Source organism: Schistocerca serialis, chromosome 3, assembly GCF_023864345.2.
Source record: "Schistocerca serialis cubense isolate TAMUIC-IGC-003099 chromosome 3, iqSchSeri2.2, whole genome shotgun sequence".
Lineage (NCBI taxonomy): Eukaryota > Metazoa > Arthropoda > Insecta > Orthoptera > Acrididae > Schistocerca > Schistocerca serialis.
In genome coordinates this window covers 66,421,788-66,442,848 of record NC_064640.1, presented here as the reverse complement: position 1 = coordinate 66,442,848, position 21,061 = coordinate 66,421,788, and the positions used below count along the sequence as shown (strand labels likewise).

The following is a 21,061-nucleotide window of genomic DNA, read 5'->3' as shown; positions in this document are numbered from 1 at the left end:
GTAAGGCCATAGCACTGAATGGAGATTACGTTGAAAAATAGTGTTGTGTAGCTAAAAGATTGGGGAATAACTTGGTGTATTTCAATGCTGAATAAAACAACCCCTGTTTCAGAAAAAAAATGTGTTGCATTACTTATTGAACTGCCCTCGTACTTGCAGTGGTTCCTGATGCAGTTTGGAATTCCTTTGGGATGGTCTGGATAGATGTCTGCCTATTACACATTACGATCATCTTCAATTGTCGGCGGTCTCTGTCAGTCAACAGACGAGGTCGGGCTGTACGCTTTCGTGCTGGACGTGTCTCTTCACGTTTCCTCTTCTCTATCACTTCGGAAACAATGGAGCTAGGAGCTAGCGATGTTTAGGTGTGTGGAATTTTCGCGTACAGACAACTGACACAAGTGACACCCAATCACCTGACCACGTTCGAAGTCCGTGAGTTCTGCGGAGCGCCCGATTCTGCTCTCTCACGATGGCTAACGACTACTGAGGTCGCTGATATGGAGTACCTGGCAGTAGGTGGCAGTACAATGCACCTAATATGGAAAACGTATGTTTTTGGAGGTGTCCGGGTACTTTTGATCACATAATGTAATAAAAAAAACTGGTTATGGCAATTGATTATCTTTTCGTTGTTTTACGTTAAAGATTTATTCACCAGTGACGTGCAAAATAAATCATGTACCAAACCAGAATTATGCCCAGCCCTGTACAAAATGATATACTGTTTGACCGAGCAGTTAAAGATTTTTCGATGACCGCACAGAAAATTAACTAACACAAAAATTGCTATAAAAACAAGTCTCAGCAGAAAGATCATCTTAATTCTAAACAACAGAAAATTTTTTACTGCGTTTTCTTCAAAAATTACCATGCTATGTTGTAGAAAATTTATTTTCTCACAAAACAAGTTTACGTTCGTCAATTTTCGTACAGGATCGAAAACTTGATAGTAATTACTGAACGTATATACAGCCACTTCATTTGCACAAAATTTTGGCGATTGACCACTGTTTCGATTGCGCTATCGCAATCTTCATCAGAATACAAAGTTACATGGAATACATGTAATCACATCATGGTCAACTGACAAAATGTTGTGCAACCGAAGTTGCTGTATATACGTTCTGTAATTAAATAGCGTACCGTTGCTCGATCACAGCCAATAAAATGTTTAACGTTTCAGCTTGATAGTATTTTGTCGTGCGTACATTGTTTCGTGGTCCTTCTGCTTATTTCAGCCAGTCATACTCATACTTAATTCGGATTGGTTGTTGCAATGTTTCTCGCCAAAATTATTCACATGAGGTTTTTCTAGCGGCCGTTTCTTAATTTTCAGTTTTTATTATTGCATACTTTAAACAGACAATGACAAGAATTTTAAGATAAGAGATAGTAACAAGATGTATGCTTTTCAGTAGTTTATTATTTGTTGCATGAATCGTTCAGCTTGCGATACAATAAGTTTTAAGTAAGTTTATTTATGTAATATGGTCATATCGTAAGTTTATCTACGTACCATAAACTACTTACATTATTTGTGATCAGCAACTTCACAGAGTATTTATTTTACCTACCGAGCGAGGTGGCGCAGTGGTTAGCACACTGGACTCGCATTCGGGAGGACGACGGTTCAATCCTGTCTCCGGCCATCCTGATTTAGGTTTTCCGTGATTTCCCTAAATAGTTTCAGGCAAATGCCGGGATGGTTCCTTTGAAATGGCACGGCCGATTTCCTTCCCCGTCCTTCCCTAACCCGAGCTTGCGCTCCGTCTCTAATGACCTCGTTGTCGACGGGACGTTAAACACTAATCTCCTCCTCCTCCCTTCTTCACAGAGTATTTAATACACTCCTGGAAATTGAAATAAGAACACCGTGAATTCATTGTCCCAGGAAGGGGAAACTTTATTGACACATTCCTGGGGTCAGATACATCACATGATCACACTGACAGAACCACAGGCACATAGACACAGGCAACAGAGCATGCACAATGTCGGCACTAGTACAGTGTATATCCACCTTTCGCAGCAATGCAGGCTGCTATTCTCCCATGGAGACGATCGTAGAGATGCTGCATCTAGTCCTGTGGAACGGCTTGCCATGGCATTTCCACCTGGCGCCTCAGTTGGACCAGCGTTCGTGCTGGACGTGCAGACCGCGTGAGACGACGCTTCATCCAGTCCCAAACATGCTCAATGGGGGACAGATCCGGAGATCTTGCTGGCCAGGGTAGTTGACTTACACCTTCTAGAGCACGTTGGGTGGCACGGGATACATGCGAACGTGCATTGTCCTGTTGGGACAGCAAGTTCCCTTGCCGGTCTAGGAATGGTAGAACGATGGGTTCGATGACGGTTTGGATGTACCGTGCACTATTCAGTGTCCCCTCGACGATCACCAGTGGTGTACGGCCAGTGTAGGAGATCGCTCCCCACACCATGATGCCGGGTGTTGGCCCTGTGTGCCTCGGTCGTATGCAGTCCTGATTGTGGCGCTCACCTGCACGGCGCCAAACACGCATACGACCATCATTGGCACCAAGGCAGAAGCGACTCTCATCGCTGAAGACGACACGTCTCCATTCGTCCCTCCATTCACGCCTGTCGCGACACCACTGGAGGCGGGCTGCACGATGTTGGGGCGTGAGCGGAAGACGGCCTAACGGTGTGCGGGACCGTAGCCCAGCTTCATGGAGACGGTTGCGAATGGTCCTCGCCGATACCCCAGGAGCAACAGTGTCCCTAATTTGCTGGGAAGTGGCGGTGCGGTCCCCTACGGCACTGCGTGGGATCCTACGGTCTTGGCGTGCATCCGTGCGTCGCTGCGGCCCGGTCCCAGGTCGACGGGCACGTGCACCTTCCGCCGACCACTGGCGACAACATCGATGTACTGTGGAGACCTCACGCCCCACGTGTTGAGCAATTCGGCGGTACGTCCACCCGGCCTCCCGCATGCCCACTATACGCCCTCGCTCAAAGTCCGTCAACTGCACATACGGTTCACGTCCACGCTGTCGCGGCATGCTACCAGTGTTAAAGACTGCGATGGAGCTCCGTATGCCACGGCAAACTGGCTGACACTGACGGCGGCGGTGCACAAATGCTGCGCAGCTAGCGCCATTCGACGGCCAACACCGCGGTTCCTGGTGTGTCCGCTGTGCCGTGCGTGTGATCATTGCTTGTACAGCCCTCTCGCAGTGTCCGGAGCAAGTATGGTGGGTCTGACACACCGGTGTCAATGTGTTCTTTTTTCCATTTCCAGGAGTGTATTTCGTACGATATCATATTTATGTTTGCTGCTATTTTGTGCGCTGTATTAAGTATATATGGCTATTTTTCATATATTTACGTATACAGCCTCATGCATATATGAATAAAATGTGTGTAACAATAAAACAAAAATTAAAAAAAGAACAATAAAATAAAAAATAAAAATTTAAAAATGTATAACAAAATAATAAAAATTAAGACTATGAAACACATGATGGTGAGGCTTGTGCGCTCTGAGGACACAATTGGCTATACTGGACAGGTTCAACCATACCAGGCACATAACCGTAGAGACGCTAGACTGATGATGCCCAACTCAGGCAACATGGTTCGAAAGGCAAATGAAACACCTATAATGGAATAGTCGTAGGCTAGCTCAACAGTAATCCACATAGGTTGTGAAGCTGTGGTGGTGTAATGTCAAAATTATGGTAGAGTTAAATTTGGAAACCAGTATGGAACATGCGCCTATAATAGCGCAAAAAAGCGCGACTACGTTCTGGGCAGAGTTAGGAATGTAAAAGAAGGTAACTAGAGCTTTCCAACTTATATGACAGCTTCAAAGACATTTAAATCTTGATATATTCACATTTTTTTACGAATTAACTCTAATTCCCCAGTCCAGTGATCTCTCTTAGCTGCATGGTTTGGCACACCCCCATCTTGTAATTTACAGACTAAATCCTTGATCCTGTGCCAAAAATCAAGAAATTTTGCGAACCACAGTAAGCAATATACAACATATGGCTGAAGCGCATGTGTGTAACAGCTAAAAACGTTTTTCTGGGGATGGATTTATTGCTGTGGGGGGGGGGGGGGAGGGCTAAAGCAATTTTTGGATTTTTGGTTGGCGGGATTGACTTTTTTCCCCGAAAGGACTATTTCTCCCCCAAACCCACCCTCTGCTACATTTATGGTGATGGGCGTAAGAACAAATAGAAATAGCTTTACGTGCTGCTTGAGAGTGAAATGCATCTACAATAGAAAGTATCCGTAAGTTTGGGTGCATCTACAGGGTGTTACAAAAAGGTACGGCCAAACTTTCAGGAAACATTCCTCACACACAAATAAAGAAAAGATGTTACGTGGACATGGGTCCGGAAACCCTTAATTTCCATGTTAGAGCTTAGTTTCGTCAGTATGTACTGTAGTTCCTCGATTCACCGCCAGTTGGCCCAATTGAAGGTAGGTAATGTTGACTTCGGTGCTTGTGTTGACATGCGACTCATTGCTCCACAGTACTAGCATCAAGCACATCAGTACGTAGCATCAACAGGTTAGTGTTCATCACGAACGTGGTTTTGCAGTCAGTGCAATGTTTACAAATGCGGAGTTGGCAGATGCCCATTTGATGTATGGATTAGCACGGGGCAATAGCCGTGGCGCGGTACGTTTGTATCGAGACAGATTTCCAGAACGAAGGTGTCCCGACAGAAAGACGTTCGAAGCAATTGATCGGCGTCTTAGGGAGCACGGAACATTCCAGCCTATGACTCGAGACTGGGGAAGACCTAGAACGACGAGGACACCTGCAATGGACGAGGCAATTCTTCGTGCAGTTGACGATAACCCTAATGTCAGCGTCAGAGAAGTTGCTGCTGTACAAGGTAACGTTGACCACGTCACTGTATGGAGAGTGCTACGGCAGAACCAGTTGTTTCCGTACCATGTACAGCGTGTGCAGGCACTATCAGCAGCTGATTGGCCTCCACGGGTACACTTCTGCGAATGGTTCATCCAACAATGTGTCAATCCTCATTTCAGTGATACAATAGGGCCATTCTCCAGGGCTGCATCAGCGCATCAGGGATTCCATGCGACGGCGGGTGGATACATGTATCCTCGCTAACGGAGGACATTTTGAACATTTCCTGTAACAAAGTGTTTGAAGTCACGCTGGTACGTTCTGTTGCTGTGCGTTTCCATTCCATGATTAATGTGATTTGAAGAGAAGTAATAAAATGAGCTCTAACATGGAAAGTAAGCGTTTCCGGACACATGTCCACAAAACATATTTTCTTTCTTTGTGTGTGAGGAACGTTTCCTGTAAGTTTGGCCGTACCTTTTTGTAACACCCTGTATAATAGGAAATCTCCCACAGTGGGGATTCATGCATTCTAAACTTTAATGACACATTATGTCGTATTGCTCGAAATGACACACGTTATAATGGATGAGACGATGGCATGTGTCATGCTATATAACAGGACATCATCTATCATGTTACTGTACACTGAGATGAGAAAAAGTCATGGGATAGCGACATGCCCATGAACAATTGGCGGTAGTATCCCATACACAAGGTATAAAACGGCAGGACATTGGCAGAGCTGTCATTTGTACTCAGGCGATTCACACGAAAGGTTTTCGATGTGCTTATGGCCACACGGCGGGAAGTAACAGACTTTGAATGCGGAATGGTAGCTGTAGCTACACGTATGGGCATTCCATTTCGGAAATCGTTAGGGGATTCAATATTCCGAGATGCACAGTGTCAAGAGTGTGCCGAGAATACCAAATTTAGGGCATCACCTCTCACCAAGGATAGCGTAGTGACCGACGGCGTTCACTTAACGACTGAGGCCAGTGGCGTGCTAAATTTCTAGCAACAATGCATCAAAGAACCACAGGAATCCATGTGGAACATACAACGAACATATCCGTTAGGACAGTGTGACGAAATATAATGTTGATCGTCGGTAAAGCAGATGCCACACTGAGATTCATTGGAAGAATCCTAAGGAAATGCAATCCGAAAACAAAGGAAGTAGGTTACAGTACGCTTGTACGCCCACTGCTTGAATACTGCTCAGCAGTGTGGGATCCGTACCAGATAGGGTTGATAGAAGAGATAGAGAAGATCCAACGGAGAGCAGCGCGCTTCGTTACAGGATCATTTAGTAATCGCGAAAGCGTTACGGAGATGATAGATAAACTCCAGTGGAAGACTGTGCAGGAGAGACGCTCAGTAGCTCGGTACGGGCTTTTGTCAAAGTTTCGAGAACATACCTTCACCGAAGAGTCAAGCAGTATATTGCTCCCTCCTACGTATATCTCGCGAAGAGACCATGAGGATAAAATCAGAGAGATTAGAGCCCACACAGAGGCATACCGACAATCCTTGTTTCCACGAACAATACGAGAATGGAATAGAAGGAAGAACCGATAGAGGTACTCAAGGTATCCTCCGCCACACACCGTCAGGTGGCTTGCGGAGTATGGATGTAGATGTAGATGTAGATGTAGATTAGGCGTTAATGAGCTATGGCAGCAGACGACCGACCCGAGTGCCTTTGCTCACAGCACGACATCGTCTCTCCTGGGCTCGTGACCATGTCGGCTGAACCCTAGACGATTAGAAAACCGTGACCTGACCAGACGAGTCTCGATTTCACTCGGTAAGAGCTGATGGTAGGGTCTGATTGTGGCGCAGAGCCCACGAAGCTATGGACCCAGGTTGTCAACAAGGCACTGTGGAAACTGATGGTGGCTCCATAATTGTGAGGGCTGTATTGAAATGGTGTGGAATGGGTCCACTGGTCCAATTGAACCGATCATTTACTGGAAATGGTTATGATGGACTACTTGGAGATCATCTGTAGCCATTCATGGACTCTATGTCCCAGAACAACGATGGAATTTTTATGATGACAATGCGCCATGCCACAGAGCCACAATTGTTCGCAATTGGTATGAAAAACTTTCTGAACAATTTGAGTAAATGAATTATCCATCCAGATCGCCCGACATTAAGACCATCGATTATTTAAGGGGCATAATCGAGAGGCGAGTTCGTGCACAAAATCCTGCACTGGCAACACTTTCGCTATTATGGAGAGCTATAGAGGCGGCATGGCTCAATATTTCTGCAGGGGACTTACAAGACTTGTTGAGTCTATGCTGTACCACACCGGGCAAAAGGAGGTACGACACGATATTAGGAGGTATTTCATGACTTTTGTCACGTCAGCGTACTTGACACGATGCGTTATGTTGCCTCACATGGGTGCTAATACTAACAAGTAAAAAAGCGGAATGTGTCAAGATTTTTTGATTTACACGTCTTTTAAGCTGCTAGATATGTGGAAAAAGTAGTTCCCTTCCCTTACATCCCTAACTCCGCCCAGGACATATTCTCCTTTTTTTGTTCTACGATAGGAGCATTTTCCACTTTGGTAAGTTGTATTTGTACATCTACATCTACATTTATACTCTGCAAGCCACCCAACGGTGTGTGGCGGAGGGCACTTTACGTGCCACTGTCATTACCTCCCTTTCCTGTTCCAGTCGCGTATGGTTCGCGGAAAGAACGACTGTCTGAAAGCCTCCGTGCGCGCTCTAATTTCTCTAATTTTACATTCGTGATCTCCTCGGGAGATATAAGTAGGGAGAAGAAATATATTCGATACCTCATCCAGAAACGCACCCTCTCGAAACCTGGCGAACAAGCTACACCGCGATGCAGAGCGCCTCTCTTGCAGAGTCTGCCACTTGAGTTTATTAAACATCTCCGTAACGCGATCACGGTTACCAAATAACCCTGTGACGAAACGCGCCGCTCTTCTTTGGATCTTCTCTATCTCCTCCGTCAAACCGATCTGGTACGGATCCCACACTGATGAGCAATACTCAAGTATAGGTCGAACGAGTGTTTTGTAAGCCACCTCCTTTGTTGATGGACCACATTTTCTAACCACTCTCCCAATGAATCTCAACCTGGTACCCGCCTTACCAACAATTAATTTTATATGATCATTCCACTTCAAATCGTTCCGCATGCATACTCCCAGATATTTTACGGAAGTAACTGCTACCAGTGTTTGTTCCGCTATCATATAATCATACAATAAAGGATCCTTCTTTCTATGTATTCGCAATACATTACATTTGTCTATGTTAAGGGTCAGTTGGCACTCCCTGCACCAAGTGCCTATCCGCTGCAGACCTTCCTGCATTTCGCTACAATTTTCTAATGCTGCAACTTCTCTGTATACTACAGCATCATCCGCGAAAAGCCGCATGGAACTTCCGACACTATCTACTAGGTCATTTATATATAGTGTGAAAAGTAATGGTCCCATAACACTCCCCTGTGGCACGCCACATGTCGCACCTCATTTTATTTGTGACTGCGACATTCGGTTGTCATCCGACGATGGCCTAAGAGCCCGAAAACAAGTTCGTGAGCAAATAAATATATATTTGCGGAACATTAGGACAGCGTTCCCCTTTTAATATTATTTTTAATGCTTAACTTTAACTACGAATCTGTCCCTGCGGGCAGTAGCAGGTGCTCGACAGAAAGAAATGCGAAGCATGTTTCCTGTGTGGCAGGACACGCTGGACTACTCGACACAGCCGCAGTGGCCGCCGCTGCTCTACGCCGTCGCCTTCTTGCACACCGTGGTACAGGAGAGGCGCAAGTTCGGACCGCTCGGTTGGAACGTCCCGTACGAATTCAACCAGGCCGACTTCGCTGCCAGTGTACAGTTCATTCAGAACCATTTGGACGACATGGATCCCAAGAAGGTAAGTCCGCCGTTCACTGGCTCCTAAGCTGTATCACATCCCTGAATTTGGTGAAATCACATTAGCTGCCACTAGATGGGAAGGTGTCTTTAAAGTAGCGTTACCACCCCAAATATTTTTTTGTGCAGGAGCAAAACGTATTAAGAAAACGCAGCAAGGGAGCCATTAACCAACAAGACTGCTCTCTTATAACTTTGTTCACTACGAAGATATGAACAGTCGCGGACAAAACGAGCGAGACTCTTCGCCTTTTCGTTATGCTGATCCGCACAGCTTTAAAGTCTGCTACACAGCATAACAGGCAAGGCGACGAAGTGCTACCAACATACCATGCGCAGGCGTGAAACTGAAAAACTATCTGTACTTTGTCAGACTGTTAGCAATCAAGTGTAAGACTATATTAATGCTGATTAGTGTGTTAAAGACAACACGTAAATGTAAGATATAAATGAAAGAAGCAACGCTAATTAGTATGAACTGTACTAATAAAAATGAATTTCAGCTTGTCGAGATAACATAACTGTTTTAGTAAGACAAAGTACCCCAGATGCTTACGAATTAGCAAAATATTATCCGCATTCGGCCGCAAAACGGTCTGTGTCAACTTTCAGACCAGTCATACTGGATTACCGTTGCTGACCTACCATGAAAGATTGCAAATTTAGCAATGCGTGAAGATTCATAACGAAATTCAGTTAAAATCATTCATTGCCACAGTTAAGTCAAAGAGGAAAAAGTAGGCAGTAACAAGTATGAAATTCTACAAGATTTTCATAGTTACATCCACAGGGCGCCGGTACATAATAAAGGTAGCAATAAAACGTATTGGGGGCACGAGGATTTCCTACAATTCCTTTACTGATAGTCTATCTGCCTCCATCGAGATTAGAACCGAAAACAAACCAGACCTCCCTTGCAGTAGCAAACACCTTTCACTACGGTAGCAGACAACCCAGGCAAACAGCCCTCTATTATTACCCCACACATGAATAAGCCGGAAATTTCGCACTGAAAATGGCAAAATGATGTGCAGTTTCTGTTGCATAGAGCTTTCTGGAGTCAAAAACATGAATTTTCTACCTTTATGTCACCGCTTATATGACAATCATTTGGGATGTTTGTCGAAATAGCAAAATACTGTTATTAGCGAGTAAACGTAGTAGGATAATTCTGCACCACCCCAGGAAATAAACGGCTACATAGCTCCAAACGTATTCTACAATGTTTCGAATTCTCCATTAGACTCGCCACAGCCAGGAAACGTTCATTAGTCGGAGTATTTCTTAAGCTAGCTAGCAATGGGAATGCTCGCACATCTAAAACGCGGTGGCATTAATACTGGGATCTGAATTACCACGTGTATAGGCAAATATATTTTATTTTCATTCTCGTAAACGTGATTTGGATCGAAAGCGTAGCTACGATTAATATGCTGATGTATCGACTGCAACTAGAACATTTCGAATAAAGTGTAGGGGGAATTATTTATGCGGCCCTCATCTTCAGTAACTGTTGTAGCTATTTTCGTTGCTAGGATTTCGTCACCTAAATCGGTAAAAATGGAACCCTTCTAGTCTCACTTTCTTGACCGTCATCTGTCTACCCAACCCTTAAAACCCATTTACCTCGAGTACTGGTAGACCTAATAAGCGGAAATGCATCGCACTTCCTGCGGTATACGGTCCCTCGGGAGTGTAAGAAATTCATTTTTATTAGTACAGTTCATACTGATTAGCGTTTCTTCTTTCATTTATATCTTATATTTACTTGTTGTTTAACACATTAAACAGCATTAATATAGTTTTACTCGTGACTGAAAACTGTCTGACAAAGTTCGGATAGTTTTTCAATTTCATACCTGTGCATAGTATGTTGGTCGCACTTCGTCTCCTTTCCTTGTATGCTGTGTAGCAGACTTTAAAGTTGTGCGGATCAGCATAATGAAAAGGCGAGGGGTCTCGCTCGTTTTGTCCACGACTGTACATCGGTACGTATTTTTTATTCGGTAATCCACTTCCTCTGATCATAAACTGTTCAAAACCGCATCCCGTAAACATGACATTATTAAAAATGTAACGTAAAACTGACTTTGTTTCTCCTGTAAAAACACACGGTGCAGGTAACTCATTCACTTGCTATAATTCACAGTAAACAAATGGATACATATGGAATGCACATAGGTCATTCAGTCAACCGACGTCAGTTAAACGTTTGCGTGAGTACGTCTACGAAGAAAAGGAAGAAATAAACTCATCTCTGCAGAATGTAAGTTAGCAGAATAGTACAGGGTGACAGTTATTGAACTATATGAAAAAAAAACGTAAAATAGTTACAAACTACGGCGTGCACACACGTTATTCAACTAACCTTCGCTACACATATTCGGATTTAATTTATGACATGTTCGATGTGCCTGCCATCATTGGCGGTGATGTGACGAATAGCGAAATTCTGCATGACCCGTTGAAGTGTCGGAATATCGATGCTGTCGATGAACTCCTAAATGGCTGTTTTCAGTTCAGCAACGGTTTTAGGGCTATTGCTGTACCCCTGTCTTTAATATAGCCCCACAAAAAGGAGTTGCATGTGTTCGGATCCAAAGAATATGGCGGCCAATCGAGGCCCATGCCAGTGGCCTCTGGGTACCACAGAGCCAGAATGCGGTCCCCAAAGTGCTCCTCCAGGACATGAAACACTCTCCTGCTTCGATGGGGCCGAGCTCCGTCTTGCATGAACCACATCTCGTTGACACCAGGGTCACTTTGGGCAATGGAGATGTCATCTTCCAAAACCTTCACGTAGCGTTCAGTAGTCGCCCTGCTATCAAGGATTATCGCACCGATTACTCCGTGACTGGACTTTGCACACCACACAGTCACCCGTTGAGGGTAAAGAGACTTCTCGATCACGAAATGCGCATTCTCAGTCCCCCAAATGCGCCAATTTTGCTTATTGGCGAACCCACACCAATGAAAGTGGGCTTCGTCCCTAAACCAAACCATATTCACATCATACAAATTCCCATCATGCCCCGCAGCTAACCGTGCAGCTTGAACGTCCTAGAGCAAACCGTTCAGAAGTTATGACGATTTTATTTTATATAGTTCAATAATTGTCACCCCGAAAATGCAGTAATGTTCTCTTGTTTACAGCGTGGGTACATGTAGCACAGCACTGTGGTACTTTGAAACTCGATATTGTGTAGATTAAAGACAATCTTGGATTAGAAACTGTATGATTATTCTTCTTTTAGTGTGGCTGAATGTAGCCATAATGGTGCTCAGGTAGATACAGGGGCGCTACTCTGACAAAACCCCACATTCCTGACGAACTTTTCTCGTCGTCATGTAACGCTGAAGGAAACGGGAAGTTTCAATCCAAGGCAACGTAATCACATATAACTTGCACGGATAAATCCGCCAAAGTTCCTGTTATATGTATGTGGTTTTGTTATATATAAATATATGGGTTTATATATATGTGGTTTCATATATATGTGTTTCGTTGTGTACAGGGTAGTCCATCCATAGTGACCGGGCCAAATATCTCACGAAATTAGCATCAAACGAAAAAGCTACAAATAACGAAACTCGTCTAGCTTGAAGGGGGAAACCAGATGGCGCTATGGTTGGCCCGCTAGATGGCGCTGCCATAGGTCAAACGGATATCAACTGCGTTTTTTAAATAGGAACCCCCATTTTTTATTACATATTCGTGTAGTACGTAAAGAAATATGAATGTTTTAGTTGGACCACTTTTTTCGCTTTGTGATAGATGGCGCTGTAATAGTCACAAACGTATAAGTACGTGGTAATACGTAACATTCCGCCAGTGCGGACGGTATCTGCTTCTTGATACATTACCTGTGTTAAAATGGACCGTTTACAAATTGCGGAAAAGGTCGATATCGTGTTGATGTATGGCTATTATGAACAAAATGCCCAACGGGCGTGTGCTATGTATGCTGCTCGGTATCTTGGACGACATCATCCAAGTTTCCGGACCGTTCGCCGGATAGTTACGTTATTTAAGGAAACTGGAAGTGTTCAGCCACATGTGAAGCGTCAACCACGACCTGCAACAAATGATGATGCCCAAGTAGGTGTTTTAGCTGCTGTCGCGACTAATCCACACATCAGTAGCAGACAAATTGTGCGAGAATCGAGAATCTCAAAAACGTCGGTGTTGAGAATGCTACATCTACATCGATTGCACCCGTACCATATTTCTATGCACCAGGAATTGCATGGCGACGACTTTGAACGTCGTGTACAGTTCTGCCACTGGGCACAAGAGAAATTACGGGACGACGACAGATTTTTTGCACACGTTCTATTTAGCGACGAAGCGTCAATTCACCAACAGCGGTAACGTAAACCGGCATAATATGCACTATTGGGCAACAGAAAACCCACGATGGCTGCGACAATTCGAACATCAGCGACCTTGGTGGGTTAATGTATGGTGTGGCATTATGGGAGGAAGGTTAATTGGCCCCTATTTTATTGATGGCAATCTAAATGGTGCAATGTATTCTAATTTCCTACGTAATGTTCTACCCATGTTACTGCAAGATGTTTCACTGCATGACAGAATGGCAATGTACTTCCAACATGATGGATGTCCGGCACATAGCTTGCGTGCGGTTGAACCGGTATTGAATAGCATATTTCATGACAGGTGGATTGGTCGTCGAAGCACCATACTATGGCCCGCACGATCACCGGATCTGACGTCCCCGGATTTCTTTCTGTGGGGAAAGTTGAAGGATATTTGCTATCGTTATCCACCGACAACGCCTGGCAACATCCGTCAGCGCATTGTTAATGCATGTGCAAACATTACGGAAGACGAACTACTCGCTGTTGAGAGGAATGTCGTTACACGTATTGCCAGATGCATTGAGGTTGACAAACATCATTTTGAGCATTTATTGCATTAATGTGGTATTTACAGGTAATCACGCTGTAACAGCAAGCGTTCTCAGAAATTATAAGTTCACAAAGGTACACTTGACAGCAAAGAAAGTGGGTCACTGCCGAATACAACCAACTTAACGTAGCTGTGTTGCAGGTCCTCTAAACACCAAAACCCCGTGGGGTACAGTCGTTGATTACACACAATGGGTACCGCAAGAGACTACTAAGAGACCAGAGGTCTTTATGGCAGTCAGTCGAAGCGTCAACTAATATCGTCATACAAAACATATTATAAAACACGTTCTTAGCGATGAGACACCCCATAACACTCATAAACTAACCTTAATTACAACAAGTGACATTCCAAAAGTTATGAGAAAACAGATTATTTTACATATATCGTACCGCAATCCTTAGTCAAAATTAAATACTTGAGACAATATGTATAGTTACAAAGCTGTACGGAAATTGTAAAACGTTTTTCATTCTCTAAAAGGTTTTCCATCCACGTGCTGAAGGTCGCTCAACGGCGAGTGGCTCTGGAGACCGGATATTGGACGAACCAGTAGAAAAATCCGATTAACGGCAACAAGCACTCTAAGGAAATCTCGACATTAACAGCGAATCACCAGTAATATCATTGTTCTCATAACACATCAACAGCTACGTGTACACAAATCTGAACTTTAAATGACATGACTAACGTCGTCGTTCTGGACCTGGATTCAAACCCAGCACCATAGCCATTGCTAACTAAGCTAAGCTTTGTTTGTGCCTTATTGAGACCGGATCGCTAGGCATAAAGAGATGAACTATAGACGTTTGCACCAGTATCAGTTATCAATTCAGATCCTGAAAATAAATGACGAAAATATTTGTACTGAACTGGGAATCCTGTCATAACAGTTACCGTCCTGGGAACTACCCCCAACGACGTTTAATATGGTGTCATTCACAAGGAACAGGGTATGCTCGTGTTTAAAATTGAAATGCCATCATATAAAGCTCGTGACAGGGATACGAACCCAGCACCTAATCGGATTGTTAACGAAGTACAGTCATGCTCAAAAGTATCCGAACGACCTGGATTGCATTTCGCCTGATTCCCATGCAACCCACATAACGCAGCTGTCTACCAGGTCCTCTAATAGCTCCTTGATACAGTCGTTTGACTATTGAAAATGGTTACAACAAGTCACCACTAGAAAACACTGCTCTGTATCGTAATAACTCAGAATGTAAAGTAATACCACGATGCTACAAATATCGGGCAACACCTCATCACAGATAAGACTGTCCTTAAGGCTTGTAAGCCCGCTTTTATTGCAATAACTGACATACCTGAAACGTTAGCACTCCTCATTATTACGTCACATAGGTAATGCACGTAGTACGTTCGTCGTATTCATGATTTCCGCTTCAAAGTAACATACCATACTTGTTATATAACACAAAATGTCATTAAAAATTTACGTTATTCACGAGCAGCTAGTTGAGAATATGTATGAACTTTAAATGACACGACGAACCGACTCAATCTGCATGTGGATTCAAATCCAGGTCATGCAAACTAAGATATCGTGACTGACGGAAGTTAACGGTCATTCCTGACTAGGCATAAAGTGAGTGATATACCTCGATTTTAGACAGTATCAGTTAACAAATATCAAATTTAAATTACATAACGTAAACATTTTTAACGGTCGCGAATTCCTACCTAGCATCTATTGTCCCTGTTAACGAAATACGAGAGATGTTAAATACTGCTTCTTCACAAGTAACTTAATTGAAATGCAGTGAGGTATAGCTTTGTGTTGGACAGGGATTCGAAACCAGAACCTAATCGGATTGTTATCGAAGCACAATCAACTTTGACATATCGGATTTTCTCGGCAGTAGCTAGATGTATTAACTGAAATGACGAGAGGAAACATTATTTTTTTCCTTCCCAGGACTCCAACCCGGCACATCTCGCGGTTATATTCTAGAGAAAAGGAACGGTAAGTATGGGTTTGTTACACCAGCACCGACATGTGAGCATGTTTGAACTAGAAATAATATGACGAAGTGTTCAGTGCTGACTGAGAATCGACCCCCAAACATATCGTTGTTGACTACACGCAAAGAGACGACACTTACCGAATTTTTCTCCATCAGCAGCTCGGAATAACATCCTTGAACTTACAGTGATCTCGCAAATAGTTCTGAGTCTCACTGGGAGTCAACATCGTCAGATATCGTTAGTGTTGACAACGAATGAAAATGCATTAAAAATCAAAATTCTTATCCACCAGCAGATAGGTGTTCTCATACTAGAGCTTGATAATAGATAGTGAAAAGTTTAGAGCTGGGCCAGGATTCCAACCCATTCATGCGCAATATGTGGAGATGTTGAGGAATCTGCAGTTTTGAACAAACAACAAGTTGTAGTCGAGCTGTATTTTCACGAAGGGATCAAATTCCGCGTTAAGGGCGGTCTGTGTTGCATTCCCAGTTCTGAACCAATTTTATCTACATACAGAAGCTCAAATAAAAGATGGAATAAGTGTCCTGTGACCATACACAGGGTTTGTTTCGTCACTAGAAATAAATAACTAGTGTAAGAAAGGTTACTGGTGATAGAGTTTCTACATGTCGCCACTCCTTACTTTATTGTGGTTCCACCTAACGTCTACTTGGTAGAGAAGGAATATCATGTTTAATGTGATTTTCAGACCACAATGCCATTATACCTTCTTCACTTGGCGTAGCCAGAAGAGAACAGAATCTGCCTCTCCCTATCAAAAAACATAGGCAGAAGTTGGAATCGAACCGAGACCAACATCATATGAAACTATCATCAGTCCAACAGATCACCAAACCCTCTTCTCTACGACTCATTTCCCTATCATAACCCCGTTGCGGCACACAAGATGAGAATTCTGACACACAGGCTCCCTGTAGTGGTTTGCAGGATGTCCAGTACATTCATTCGCATATATCGTTGATGATTAATTTTTCTCTCATGTCTAGTATTGTTTTAACAACACTAAAAGAAACCTTACGAAAACTGTGCACTGTATTGTAAGAAATGAAATAAAACTACCCACGATAACCTTACGACGAAAGTCTGTTTCGACAAAACTGAGTATCTGTACACAAGCGCGCCTCTATCTGCACGAATTGGTAAAACACTACTCACTTAGGTTTCGATTGGGTCTGTGTTTAAATAGTATGCTGTGTCATACTCAACAAGTATGCAAACGTGGCATTTCATAAATAAAGTTACGTATTCCTAGAAACCCAAAATTTGCGTGTCAGCAGCGGAAAGAGGCGTTACCTGTTTTGCAGCATTGTAAGTTTTTTACCATTGCACTATGAGCTGAAAGTATTTTCTTACAATTTGCTTATCGATGTTTGATGTGACTGCATGCAGCTCTTACACAGAAGGGATAAAAACGTTGCATTCAGCGAGGCTGGAACCGCGAACCATAACAGACGCATTTCCAGAGGTCAGCACGCCAACACAGAGCTAGCGGATAGATATGGTTGCACCTTCCTCTTACGAGGGGAATAGTGGCCAGAGCTCGTAAACCGCTAATTACAGGACGAGATTGCCACGTTCAATGACTTTGCTGGAATGAAAACCGTAAATTTACAATCTTCTGTTACACCTCAAGCGATAACAACTCATGTTATTCAATGGAAATGATACGAGAAATCAAGTGAACTTTGAGGCTTAATTCCGTGCACACCAAGAAGTAACTCGTCGATCACAGAGTTGCCAAACATACCTTGCGTTGTTGCCAAATCTCAGTTGCATTAGCAGCAGGAAGAAGACGAACCGATGTGATCCTACAGCGGACTGGGAAGTGACCATTGCTGACGCCTCAAAGACGCGGCTGCTACGGCCTGGAATACGTAATGCGTCTGATTCGCATTTTTGTAACTAGGTTTAGGGACTAGAGCTTAGTTGCTAATAATACTCAGAACTGACTGCTACTAAGCATCATAAATCAGTAACCCTCATAGTTGTTTTTATATTTCTGTCGTAGCTGTACTCAAAACTAAGAAACTCATTCACGGACGTTTTCGTCGTGCCTCGCCGACAGTCGAGCACAAAAAACAAATAAAAATAAAAAGAGAATATGTGTGTGTGTGTGTGTGTGTGTGTGTGTGTGTGTGTGTGAGGGAGAGAGAGAGAGAGAGAGAGAGAGAGAGAGGGTAAAAAATTGTTGTAAAGAAATTGAATACTGGTATGTAAAGTAATCTTTCATTAAAATGACTCGTTCCACATCGTTACGAAATTTTGTATTCATGATCTATGGAACAAGTATTAATCTAATCTAATCTAATCATATCATATTGCTGACTATCCATGAAGTCGTGAAGTACCGAAATGTTCGCCTATATCAGTAACCAAATCTAAACTTGAAAATAAAAGACGACAGTTACTGTAATAAACCGGGACTCCTATCAAGACCCTTTCATCCCTGTTAACTAACCATGAAAGATGTCTGATATACCTCAATTCATAAATAAAGAAGTGTGTATGAATTTAAAGCCGGCCGCGGTGGTCTAGCGGTTCAGGCGCTCAGTCCGGAACCGCGGGACCGCTGCGGTCGCAGGTTCGAATCCTGCCTCGGGCATGGATGTGTGTGTTGTCCTTAGGTTAGTTAGGTTTACGTAGTTCTAAGTTCTAGGGGACTGATGACCACAGATGTTAAGTCCCATAGTGCTCAGAGCCATTTGAACCATTTGAACCATGAATTTAAAGATGAAGCGCATGATGTGAAGTTCTGGACGGAGATACGAACCCAAGACGTAATCGGATTGTTAACTAAGTAAAATCAAATGTTACGTATCGGTTTTTCTTGCCAGCTGCTAGGTGTTTAATCTAAAATAAGGATACAAATTTTTGTGCCTGAGCGACAATCGAATCGCACTCCTATCGTTCTTCTTTATTGTCCACGAATATTGCTTAAGTATCAATTTCTTACTCACCAACAGTAAGATGTGCGCGTGTTTGTCCAGAAATTGTGGGCAACATGAACAGACATTAAAAATGCACGCTAATTTTCACTAGCAGGCCGGTGTGCACATGATAGGGCTTGAAATGAAATTATGAATATTTTTGTACTGGATCAGGATCCGGACCCACATATTTACCTTTGGAGGAGACCTAGAGAAGACTGCAGTCTTGGGAAAAGGAATGAAATGAATGAAGTATACTGTTCCGAGAGATTCAGATCTTGGAAAGAAAAGATACGAATTCGAATCACAGTCCAGCTCCAAATTTTTCAACGTCACTAGTTCAATCAAGTACAAGTAAAATAAGAGCCCTGTTCCTGATACGAATTCGAATCACAGTCCAGCACCAAATTTTTCAACGTCTCTAGTTCAATCAAGTACAAGTAAAATAAGAGTCCTGTTCCTTTAGATGGCTATCAGCTCATCAAATAAAATAAAATTTTCTAATGTAAGTAAGTTTACTGGTGACAGTATTTCTGTTTACCCTGACCTCCACCTATGTCATTTTCCAACGTAAACCGGCTCTGCCCCTTTTGGAATGAAGGAACGTGATGCTTAAGGCGGATTCTGTATTATAACAGCTTTCTCTTGAGGTTACCAGAGGTAAAGTAAATCTGTTTGTGCCTCTTAAAAGTAAATGCCTGAACCCACGCATTGCACTTGTGATAGTTCGTTCCGCCAGACCATTGTGGCCACATTTCCCAGCCACAGGAGTGTGCTGTAATGGATGATGTGCTTAGCTTACTGAACTAGTCGCGGTGGAAAAAAACTCGAGTCTATTAAATGGTTAAGTGGTTAAGTAGAAGCAAGCTTCTGACGTGGAGATTATGCTATTCTCATGTCAGCAGGATGTAAAGACTCTTCTAGGCGTCATAGCCTCGATTTCAAGCCATTTTGAAATTTTCACTAATTCAGGAAATTTCTTAGTTCGAGAAAATCCACTGTGAAGTGTGAAGTTAACGGATAATTCGACTATCACCGTCATTATTACTATCATTTTCTTCATACCGCTGCTGGAACACATATGCTTGAAGATCATTTAAGTCCTTTAGGTCATTATAGAAGTAGATGCCCAAAAACAAGTTCTTTCCCTGTCTACGGAATCCTTTTCATGTTAATATCAAACATCAGCAATTACTTGTAGATCACATTAAAACTAAAGTAATTGATGAAGACGTTACTTGATAACGAAAACGCGCTGCCTTTGTTCATTTACTTGCGCCTAGAAATGGCTGTCGAATAGTGCCAAACCAAAAGCCAAGGGATCTTACTGCCTTCCAATATACGTCGCTGTCGGTTCTTCCATATGATTTGGTCGACGTGACCTGTTTCAAGTTGTGTATGACACAGAATGTTTTAGAAAATCAATTGTTTTCCTTTGCAATAAACAGAAAGATTTTCATTCTAAGCTATCCAAGTACAAAATTTTCGCAATATTAGTTCAAATTTAATATGCACTTCCATAACGTAAGGAAAGTATTTCACAGTTGCAAAACCCGCATCCGACTCACTGTCCTTACACTTAGTCGCTGCCCATAAATTCTAGCTCAAAGTGACGCCAGTTTAAGTAACCTAATGTAGCGAAGACTGTTTGCCAGTGCTCTTTCTCACCGGAAAATATGCAATTCACTCATTGGGCTCCATAAGTACACTGTAACAGTAATTTCTGTGTGTATGCAATGCATACGGATTGTAGAATTTAGTGGTGCTCTCTCTTCCACTTCTGTGTACAATATGCCTGACCTAAACGGGCCCTTTATCATTACAGGCCCTGGGCGGTGCAACATCATATTGACAACAGTAATGTGCTTATACTGACAACATCATTGTTCGTTTTACCTGATTTTGTAATCATTTAAGTAAAACTACATGAGCTTCCAGTGGGAGACATTTCGTCCCCCTTTTCCTTCTGTGAAATTTGTCAGTAGGCTTTTTGCCTTCGAACCAGCCAAATGCGGCAGATTACGGCTGGTTACGATTTACAAACCACGATTTAGTGCCGTTAACACGATTTCTTTAAACATTGGCGTAGCTGAAGGAATTTAGTTTCTTCTTAAATCGTCTTATGCAGCAACGTTCACAGATATCTCAAATAGGAAATGCTCTTTATCCATGTACGAAGGTTGTAAAACAAACTTCCCACAGATTGTGTCAGGTTGATCTTTTCATCTGATAGCACTGCTTAAGTATTGTGTGTAAGAGGTATTAAAGTAGTGTTCCTATAGCTGTGGGAATGATTGGTAGAAAACCAGTTTCACACCAATGGGTACAGTACTGATAAATATTCAAAATGATTATTAACCTAAGTCTTCGTTCATCCACAAACAGAG

At 42.9% G+C, this 21,061-nt stretch overlaps 1 protein-coding gene across 1 annotated transcript in view; it reads left to right on the top strand.

The window, feature by feature from the left end:
* Positions 1-21,061, top strand: part of LOC126471528 (dynein axonemal heavy chain 5) — a 1,073,018-nt gene that overhangs the window by 973,522 nt on the left and 78,435 nt on the right. Inside the window, exon 68 of the mRNA XM_050099754.1 lies at positions 8,608-8,802. Coding sequence (XP_049955711.1) covers positions 8,608-8,802 — 195 coding nt within the window. The remainder of the gene's footprint in view (positions 1-8,607; positions 8,803-21,061) is intronic.